Genomic DNA, 10724 nt, shown 5'->3' with positions numbered 1-10724 from the left:
GCCTCGTTCAGAATTAGATATACGCATTAATCGATTTTTTGATAACTTGTTTCAGATTTCTTGATAACCTACGTATACGATACGTTAGTCATTATTCAGCGTACCTACTATTTATGCCTATATACTATGTTGCAAGACTATTTTTACTCTATTTTTTTTATTAAGTAAAAACAAAACAATATGATTAATTAAGAAATATATAATCAAAATAAAAAGTATGTATATGGTAACATAGAATGATTGATAACGTATTTACTCGTATTTTCATCTAAAAATTTATAATAATCGAGACGATTATGTGTTATTTTTTGTAACAACCTGAGAAGTCACACTCTTTGATAAACAATACATATAAACAAAAATAATACGATTACTTCAACAGTTTCTTCAATCCTTAAGGAAAACCCCTTATAGTAGACGTGTACTAGCCTTGTGTCGCCACTCGTTGACAAGATTCATTTGAGTAGCAGAACTTGTGTTTTATTTTTTTGCTCCTGTTACAGGGCCCACCGGTATAAGGCTTACACTAATAATTTAGCATAAGATGGCATATCTGATTAAAAAACAATGATTGACATTTAATTTGTGAGTTTACTACTCACTAGCTGATGCCCGCGGCCTCGCCCCCGATGTAGTTTTTTTTTTATTATTTTCTAAATCTTCTTTTATAAGAACCTTCTCCTGACAATAGCAAACACAACAAAAAGAGAATTAGCGAAATCAGTCCAGCCGTTCACGCGTGATGCCGTGACCAAGGGAAATAGGGATTTATTTTTATATATAAGAATGATAACAAAAATTTTCTCAGTCATGTAACTCAAGTATTATTAAAATAGATAACTATAATTACAAAATAAAGCGATTACTTGTAGAAAACATTGATTTATTTCGTAAAATAAAATAAAATAACATTTCGTATTATTATAAATATTTAAATGTTTTTATTTATTACTAGGAAAGATTATACGACGATGTATTCTTTCTGAGGCGATGCTGCTGCAGGTTTCTCAGCTGTCGCAGATTTGGCAGTTGACGTCAGCGCTGGAAAGGCATAGAACAAATAGTTTGGATTAAACTTCATTTCGACGTTGCCAATGTGCTATGAATTTATAAATCGATCACAGGCGGCAATGTACCGCCATTCGCACAAAATTTCTTAGTCGTGTTTGAATTTCTCAAAAAGTTGTCCCGTCATGAAATTGACAAGAAATCAGTTTGTCAAGAAATTATTAACACTAAGGGATAGTTACTTTAATAAAACATCCAAAATGTTTGACGTCAGGAAAATGACACGGAATCTTGCAAAGAAAAAATCGTAATCTTTCTATGTTACCTCTTCAAGCTCAAACCGCTGAACCGATTCAGATAAAATGTAGTATGGAGATAGTTTGAGACATTGTGAAGGACATGGGGATTGTTAACATTTCAGAAAATTGCATAGTTCCCGCGGGATAGCGATAAACAAATTCATCGCAGACAAAGTCACGGGTAACAGCTAGTATTTTTTCACAGAAATGGGTTTGCGTTTGACAATCACGTCTGAGGCCCGTAATAGTCGGAGGCTCTGCGCTCGAAGTTGTTGACGACTATGTATGACAAATGGTCCAGTTAGGTAGGTCCAACTTCGAGAAAGAGATCACTTGTCGAGTGTTTGAAGTCTTTGACCAGTGTGTTTTGCCAGTGATGACGTACGGATCTGAGACGTGGGTGCTAACGATGGGCCTCATTAGGAAGCTCAAAGTCACTCAAGGGGCTATGGAGAGGTCTATGCTCGGGGTTTCTCTGCGGGATAGAATCAGAAATGATGATTACCGACATAGCCCGAAGAATTGCGAAACTGAAGTGGCAGTGGGCGGGGCACATTGCTCGCAGGACTGATGGCCGATGGAGTCAGAAGGTTCTCGAATGGCGTCCACGAACCGGGAGAAGAGCTGTCGGTAGGCCTCCAACAAGATGGAGCGACGACCTGGTTAAGATCGTGGGATCGCGTTGGATGCGGAAAGCACAAGACCGGTCTGAGTGGAGAGCCTTGGAGGAGGCCTATGTCCAGCAGTGGACGTCTTTCGGCTGACATGATGAATCACGTCTGAAGACGGCCAGATTGTAGCGATCAGGGAACACAGAATCTGGCAGAGCATTCCACTTTCCACTCCTTAGCTGTCGGGGTAATAAAAATAATGGACAAGCTAGTAATTAAATGAAGTGAAAAAATACCTTTCAGTATGAGTTTTTGCAGCGTAGAGCAAGGAGCGTCAACGAGGATGCATGCGGCCGTCGAACAGATCACCGTGTATGCCGTTGCGCTTGCAAACACCAAGAACTAAGGACATTAAACATCTTTGATATATTTTTGAAACGACTCAAAACTAAAGTCCAAAAAGCTCGTGCATGAAAACGTAATGTATTCACTAAATTAATGCTATTTTGAACCGAATTCGAACGGGATAAAAAGTAGGTTTAGTGTTATTCTAGACGTCCAGCTACCTACATAACAAATTACATCCAAATCCGGCCAGCCATTCTAGCGTAAAGAAGTTACGAGTAACAAACAAAAAATCCCGATATAATTCCCGAAAATTACATCGTGGTTTTCATTGTCATTCCTCGGCATCCATAGGTTTAAAGGGCTAGGACTCCACGGACCAAGGATCTCGATGTCGGCGGCCGATCGTAAAATCCGCCAGATCACGAAATTCTAGGCATATCGTGAAATGCCGCCATTCATGAATTGGCTAAGGGATATCCGCCATGTCGTTCATAACTCACCGTTTAGCGATATGACGTTTAGGCAGATCATGAAAATTCCTAGCATATCATGAAGCGCCGCCATTCATGATGGGCCAGTTTAGGCAGATCATGAAATCCTAGGCATATCAGAAACGCCGCCATATCGGTTCTGGCACTTTGCCGCGGCACGCTCGCTTCGCTCGCTCGGCCGTGCGTCGTGATCCAATTAATACTAACCACTCCTCGCTTCGCTCGTCGTACCTAAAATTTTTCTATATAAATAAATAACAACTAGTGAATACTTTATTTACCAACAAAATACTAACCTCTGACGCCCATGCTTTTTCACATTGTGCACAGAATCGTTGTTCACATTGATGTTCAAAGCTTCTTTTGCACTTCTATTTTGAATTCAATCACTATTTTGTTTTAAAGATCATTTTGTTGTGACGCCGACATTTTTCACGCGCAAAACAAACACGGCCGTCAGCTGGTTTGCATTGGCCAAATAAGAAAACTATTTTACGATGTGCCTGGTATAGAGCTAGGAATATCGACGAATGCGTTGCTCTAATCGATCTGCCGTATTATTTCTCAGGCACATCGTGATATGCCTGGCCACGTTTAGGCATATCATGAAATGGCGGCGTTTCACGATATTAGGAATTTCAATCTTACGATGACATATAATAGACTGCATGTTTCTTATTTAAAACACATTTGTTCAGCTTTTCACTATAGTTTGTTGACGTCCATGACACAAAGTAATAATGTTGAATGATGCGCCGCGCGTTTTGTTCCAAACAGCCAGTCTAGTGCCTTAAGGTACGTATATGTCAATGTAGACATTGTATTAAAAACAACCATGCCAATATTTTTTATATCCAAATCTGTCCAGCCATATTAGCGTGAAGGAGTACAAACATACACACACACACACACACAAACACGCGCCCGCACACAAACACATACACACACAGACACACACATACATACAAATTTTCGCATTTACGTGTAACATAGTTAGGATTGTTACTCAAAATCTCGTTTTGGGTATTCACCAGGCTTTCCAGGCTGAAGTAGAAGGGGGTGACGATGCCACCAAAAATGGAGTAGAGCACGGAGTAGTGGAACAGGTACATCGCGTAGGAGATACGAGCCATGAACTTCCATAGCTTTAGCGAGAGAAACCAATTTATGGGACCTGAAAGCGTCAACAATTCCAACATCATTTAGGGCCGTTTCATCAAAGTAACTTTGGCGATTTTCACTCACAGTGATTATTGCCATAATTTAGTAGCATTTAAGAGCATTTAAGTCCCGGTTGCAACAATAACTATGCCTCTCTGTTAAGTTCATGTAATTTTCTACTGCTTTTAAAAATAGTTAACAGAGACAGCATCAATATCTTCCACATTCCACATAATAATTTTCTAAAGTTTCGCTATTTTTCCCTCATAATAAAGAAACCTATTTGTAATTAAAAATGTATTGTTAACAAATATATTATCATGGTATTCATGATGAATTCCTGTCAGTATTTACTAAAACTTCATTTATTTTAAACTAGATATCGCTATTCCGCGGTTACTATGCATTTTTCCGGGATAAAAAGTAGCCTATGTCCTTCCTCGGGACTCCGTTGAAGCGTGAAAAGGTAACAGACAGACAGACAGAGTTACTTTAACATTGTAATATAATAGTAGGGAAGTAGGGATTATTTTAGAAGAATAGTAGGTACCTACTCGACAGATTTTTCAGAAATAATGAAAAAAATAAGTAATTAAGACTTATTTAAGCCAACATGAAACTGCACTAGTAAGGATATTTTGCTATTAAGGTACTGGTGGTGCGGTGATGGTAAATTGTATTAAATTATCTCGAAATACGACCTACCTACTACGGGCCGGTACAGACGGACAGCATTGGAACTACAACACAGCTGCAAAATGGCAGTATGAGTGCAGTTACACCAACTGCATCAAAACTGCAAACCGACTGTGCAATCCGCTTGCAGTTGCCGTGCAGTGCAGTCCTGTCAATCGCACACCGAATGCAAGCCGGCTGCACGGTCGTAATGCAGTCGTATTTGCAGTTGGAACGACTGCATTGTACAACTGCATTGTAACTACAATGCCCCCTCTCGCAGTTCTATTGCAGTCGTATTGCTGTTACACAAACCGAATCAAGACTGCATTCGAACTGCCATTTTGCAGCTGGGAAGCTGTTCAAATGCTGTCCGTCTGTACCAGCTCTACTTTACTGAAGATAATTCAACCGTCTAAAGCTCGAACTGTTTCTCACCTCCATACCCCACGACACAGACGAAAATTATCCAGCAAACTGACACTCCCCACAAGGATTTCATGAAAGACCGGTTCAATTTGTCCAGGAGTTCATCATGCCAGGTTAAATATAGTACATCTATACAATACAATGACGTCGCCCACGCTGCAAGATAACCAAGACTCACGGACCACTAAAAAATCAAAACACAACCCAAAACATTACTATCCTCTTTTTAACTGACTTCAAAAAAAGGTTATCAATTCGGTTGAATACAATTCGTTTGAATAATTCCCGTATAAACACTAAGCACTAAGTAAATCGTCGTTTATCTTATCTAACAACACCGCTGAAGTCCGATTTTTTTATTTTTATTTTTTCTTCTTTTTTTTTATTCGACTGGAGGGCAAATGAGCAAGTGGGTCTCCTGATGGTAAAAGATCACCACCGCCCATAAATATCTGCAACACCAGGGGTAACCAACCTAGAGGTCTAAGATGGGATACCTCAAGTGCCAGTAATTTCACCGGCTGTCTTACTCTCCACGCTGAAACACAACAATGCAAGCACTGCTGCTTTACGGCAGGATTAGCGAGCAAGACGGTGGTAGCAATCCGGGCGGACCTTGCACAAGGTCCTACCACCTGCATCAAGGGCCCTTCAATGATGATGAACATGATTAAAAGTAAGTACTGAAGACCTACTTACAAAGGGTATCCTAAGTTTTCTTCCTCGATTAATGTGGAGAATATATCCAAAAATCATTCCAATAACAAACGGCGGAGCTCTCGTCATCGTATTTGTGTGGTAATACACATGGTTATCATACCTTGAAAGGAGTAAAAAAATCTAAATACTAATTATGTAAGTAATATGAAATTTGATTGAAAATTGCTTAAAATATTCACTCCGATGTGAAATCGTTTAAAAAGCAATAAACGGTAGCTGCAGTCAGCGATGTTGTAAGTCCAACTATGAGTCCATTCCACGCAGATCTGGAGCTGCCCAGCACCCAGAAAAGCACCAACGGTGAAATAACGTGCAGCTGAACGTCCATTGACAGGTACCATAAGTGCGACAAACACTGGAAATCCAGAAAAACGGTATGTTAAAAATCATCATCATCATCATCATCGGCCTAACTTAGTCCACTGCTGGACATAGGCCACTCCAATTGCACGCCACTGGGCACGATTCCCGGCCACTCTTAACCAGTTCTTGCCAGCCGCCTTGCGAAGATCATTGCTTCACCTAGTCTGTCTTTATGGTCTCGCCGGAAGACCAGCGCTGGCTCCACCAAAGGAGTCCGCATTTTATGCTGAGGCGGGACCATTTCGGGCACAAGAAAATAAGTATTTTTAATTATTTTTTGTACTTTGTATTCTCATTTTATTTTATTTAACTTTATTATTATTATGTTTTTTTGCTGTATCTATAATTTATATTTGTGTGTCCCGAATATTGTTTTTGATTTTCATTTTTCATTTCATTTTCTGAGGGCGTCCCACGCCACGCTTGCCGTTTCGCGGTCTCCACTCAAGAACTCGTTTAGTCCAGCGGTTAACGGTTCCTCAGCTTGCTTGGGTACCTTACCTATCCGGTGAGCTATGTCGATGACTAGTTCTCTGTCGGATCTCCTCGTTCTGAATTCAATCCCTATAATATATTACCTATCCTAGCCTAGCCCTCTCATTCTGAGAGGAGGCCGGTGCCCAGCAGTGAAACGTATATAGGCTGAGATGATGATGATGATATTCCCTATATATTTAAATGCCTATTTAATATATTTGTAAGTATTCGAAGCAAGAATCATGCCCCACTGATTAAATCCTATTCACTTTTATTGTTTTTGGTAACAACAAGACCTACTTGACCAGAAAGATCACACAGTTTTTGGATTTTGCTATGTTTTGCATTCATACCTGTTGTGTAGGGTTGACTATATTTAGAACAGGGAGCAGTGCTGTCCACCAATATCGACGACAAAATAGTACATTTTCGGCCATGTAATGCCAGTTAGCGCCGTCAGAGATGTGGTGAAAGACAGATGCCTGCAGCAGCACCACGCACCCGAGCAGCGGAAACATGCGCAGGAGTCGTTGAGGTAGAAAACGTGAATATTTTTCAACAGTTGCACTGTAAAAGCAAGTTTTTGTAAAAGCAAGTTGAAAACTAGCTATGCCCGCGGCGCCGCCCGCGTGGAATTCGATCTGTGTCTGTAAGCGGCTAATTCACTCCTTATTTCTCTTCCTCTCCCCTGGAAGCGGAACTTGAAGTAATGTTGACAGATGGATACGCTTTAGGACTGTGAAACAGATAAAATTACCACTAAATTAAACTACACTACAAAATATATATTTTTTTGCCCTTATTCAAAATTTTAACTTGATTTAAACGACATAAAATAGTAGGTGTATATATCGGCCGATACAGTACCACTTTTATATTTTAATACAAGCATTTTGCTGACTGTAGTTTTTGTCAACTTTACTTGCATTTACCCAAACTACATTTGCATACCAAATTTCAAGTCGATACCATTAACCGTTGAAGAGTTCCATCCTGTGGAGGGAGACGATCCTGGCCGGACTACCAGGATATCACTACCAGATTATTGTATTGTCACGCAATTTAGAGGAGACTGGGGACAAAAGTAACATTTTTAGATTACTCGCTATCTATTATGTATTTGCTCAAATGAATATAGCTAGGTATATAAAACTTTTGTTTATACTCTTTAAATGTATATGTGTACACTTCTACTGAAAAGTAGAGTTCTTTTTTTTTATACTTACAAGGCTTTGAAAAATAACTGTCGATTTTATAATACCACTTATTCTGTGGTAATTTGAATTGAGGTTGAGATACAGGGGTCAAACATGGTCACAAGCAGAGAATAGTGGATTCTTGTCGTGGCCTGGAAGTAGGCAATTGCTGGCTGAGTATGAGAATTAAACGGACGAGCTTGCGAGTCCGTTTAACTAATACGAAGTCAGTAATTGCTATTCCAGCCGAGACTAATATAAAGCTTTTCTCAAAAATGGTAAAGGAAAAAAACTAAATTAGAATAAGTAAATTTTTCTCAACAAAATATGTTATGACATTTAATTTTATTCCAATAAAACTTTTCCTGCTTTCCCGACTTTTTCATTAAAAAAAAACAGTAGGTGTATTTTTCCGCCGAAAACACCACAAGCTGTTTCAACAAAATTTCTGATACCGGACATTAGACTTGGATGCATACGAATTGTGCCAACATTTCCATGGCCTTTTTAACTTTAAAAAAAAAATTGTGACTGATTGCAGGCGCGCTAATTTATTATTGTCGAGCTAGCCCGCCTGCAATCTTTTTTACTTTTTAATTTTTCGCTGACCATAAACTATGCACTTCACCTTCTGATATATAAAGAATAATGTCAACTTTTACGGACATTTTTGAGAAAATTGTATTTGCTAGCTCTGGACGGTCACATGTGGTATTTTGATCAGGGTTGTAATTAACGCAGCTTTTTTTTAACTGTCATTTCTGCCTTCAAATTTAATACTCAATTAGTAAATATGTGACTAATTTTAAGCGCCCGATAAATACTTTTCATGCATGCAGCATGACGATTATTATAGCAACTAAATTTGTAATATGTCTACAAATGTTAAACTTTAAATAAGTGTATCTATTGTATCTATTAAACAATTTTAACAGACTCTAATTTAATATTATCACCTCTATTTGTATAAGGCTAAAGCGGGATTTCTTTTTCTGCTTTGACGTCTAAAAGGCAAAGGACGAATCTATCATTTTTATACAAACATCGAGGATAATGATTAAAAAGTATGGCTAAAAACCAACAGCAAAGATCATTTGTGAAGCAATATTATCTGGGCTGCTATAAAAAAAACCTTACATCGAAGGTTAAGGTGGAAGCTACGCTCCGCTTTACTCCCGCCTTAGCTTCTGAACCTAACCTATCCAAGTCGCTTCTGCTCCGAACCGTCTTGCTGGCTCGCTTCGCTCACTCGACCATACGACTTGCGACTACATGTGACTTCTTGCGGTATTCTGAAATTGGCGGAGCCGGCCACGAGGTGTGTTGCTAATTTTCATTAAAAAGAAGACGAATTATTAATTTAGTTGCTAAGTCATTATTTGCGATGCTTCTTATTGGGGTTTGATGTTGATTAAATTAGTAGACAGATATTAAAGCTCAAAAAAAATGTAGCTGACTTAGAATATTAGTCGCCAAGTCATCAATTTTGAAGATAATATAAGTATTTATTGATAAGCCGAGTTCCATTAATTGTAAATTGTCGCTCGATTTTGCATAATTTGCTGGTATTGTAAAGATGGCATATATATTAGTTTAATAGAAGCTGTTCTATTAACACCGTTGCATACATACAAAAAAAGACGTTCCGTTGCGGATGCTGAATAAATCTTTAGTCGCTGCATTCATTATCTCCCTTTTGATCACTGCATAACTCTACAAAGCCGTTGTTACTTTCGACCCGCTGTTAATTTTATCCCCGGTCTCCCCTACATATTTATGTATTTATTATTATGTATGTATGACTTGAAATTTGGCATATTTATGCCAAATACTGGAAGTTGGATGAACTTACCTTGCAAGATTTGACTACAGACAGTAAGACAACGGGACAGGTGAAACTAAATAAAAGCTTGTAAATAAAATAGGGATTACTTTTAAGAAGACTTTAAGTTTCGGTACATACTTTGTTTGATTTTCTTGATACTCTTAGAGGTATAAACTAGCAGTAAGCCACTCAATACTAAATATGTGTCTACTGCAAGTTCACCAGATATAAGCCACATGTTTGTTCGTTGGTCGAAAATCTGAAAAAGTAGGTAGGTATTACAGATGAGATGAAACTCAATTCGTCAAATCTAAACATAAATAAGTAAATAGAAGGACACCTACCACAAAGAAATCAAACAGGTTCATGGTGTATTTGTTAATGCTAGCAATGACGGTATGGCCGAGGATGATCCAAAGTATGGAGATAGACCTGATACCATCGATGCAGTCGATGGCACCTGAGGTGGCGCTGAATGTCAAGAGACGATGTGTGTTCGTGTATACCGAAAAACACCGAAGTAACTCGTTAGAATTCACAGGATCTGACAAAAATGTATCCTTCTGAGCCCCTCAGTAAATTTATGTATAGTATTACGCCAGGCCCCATGAGGATACCTGGAAATCCTGGAATGGAACCATTATAAATGGAACGTTCTAATAATAGTGTTCTAGTGATGCGTTGCTTTAGTATGTATCATTATAGGCAATATCTTCTATACATATAATTAATCTGTAACAAGTCGATGTTGTTGACATTAAAATATTTGAAAAAAACTGTTACTAGCCCGACAACCGGTTGTCGCGAAACCTGCCGTTATATATTAAAGTTTTGGTTAATTTTAGTCTGTACATTGTACAATGATTTCAGGAATATGACATTAGATAATTCGTATAATTTTTTTTCTAACGCAAGAAGAGCTGACGCGTTGTTAGGTGGGTGTCATGATCGGTATTAGTCATAATCTGCATTAGTCATGTTCCTCACAGGTCACGTTCCGCTTTGGTCATGTTCTATCCTAGTAATTTTCTATCCTAGTCATGTGTATGTTTTTGGTACGTTTATGCGGCGTCGTCAATATAACCAGGCTGATACGCGAGCTTACACGTGTATTTCTTCAT

The 10724-nt window shown here is 38.6% G+C and overlaps 1 protein-coding gene across 1 annotated transcript; it reads right to left on the bottom strand.

The window, feature by feature from the left end:
* Nucleotides 1–961: 961 nt before the first annotated feature.
* LOC141431736 (O-acyltransferase like protein-like) lies at nt 962–7107 on the bottom strand. The gene is made up of 7 exons (XM_074092912.1): nt 6936–7107; nt 5922–6097; nt 5722–5842; nt 5032–5206; nt 3789–3931; nt 2215–2320; nt 962–1041 (listed from the first exon to the last, which is right to left on the bottom strand). The coding sequence occupies exons 1-7, from the start codon at nt 7098–7100 to the stop codon at nt 962–964; spliced, it is 966 nt and encodes a 321-aa protein (XP_073949013.1). The 5' UTR covers nt 7101–7107.
* Nucleotides 7108–10724: the final 3617 nt, after the last annotated feature.

This window comes from Choristoneura fumiferana, chromosome 10, assembly GCF_025370935.1.
Source record: "Choristoneura fumiferana chromosome 10, NRCan_CFum_1, whole genome shotgun sequence".
Taxonomy (NCBI): domain Eukaryota; kingdom Metazoa; phylum Arthropoda; class Insecta; order Lepidoptera; family Tortricidae; genus Choristoneura; species Choristoneura fumiferana.
The sequence above is the reverse complement of the archived record's forward strand: the minus strand, read 5'-3'. Positions and strand labels throughout refer to the sequence as shown.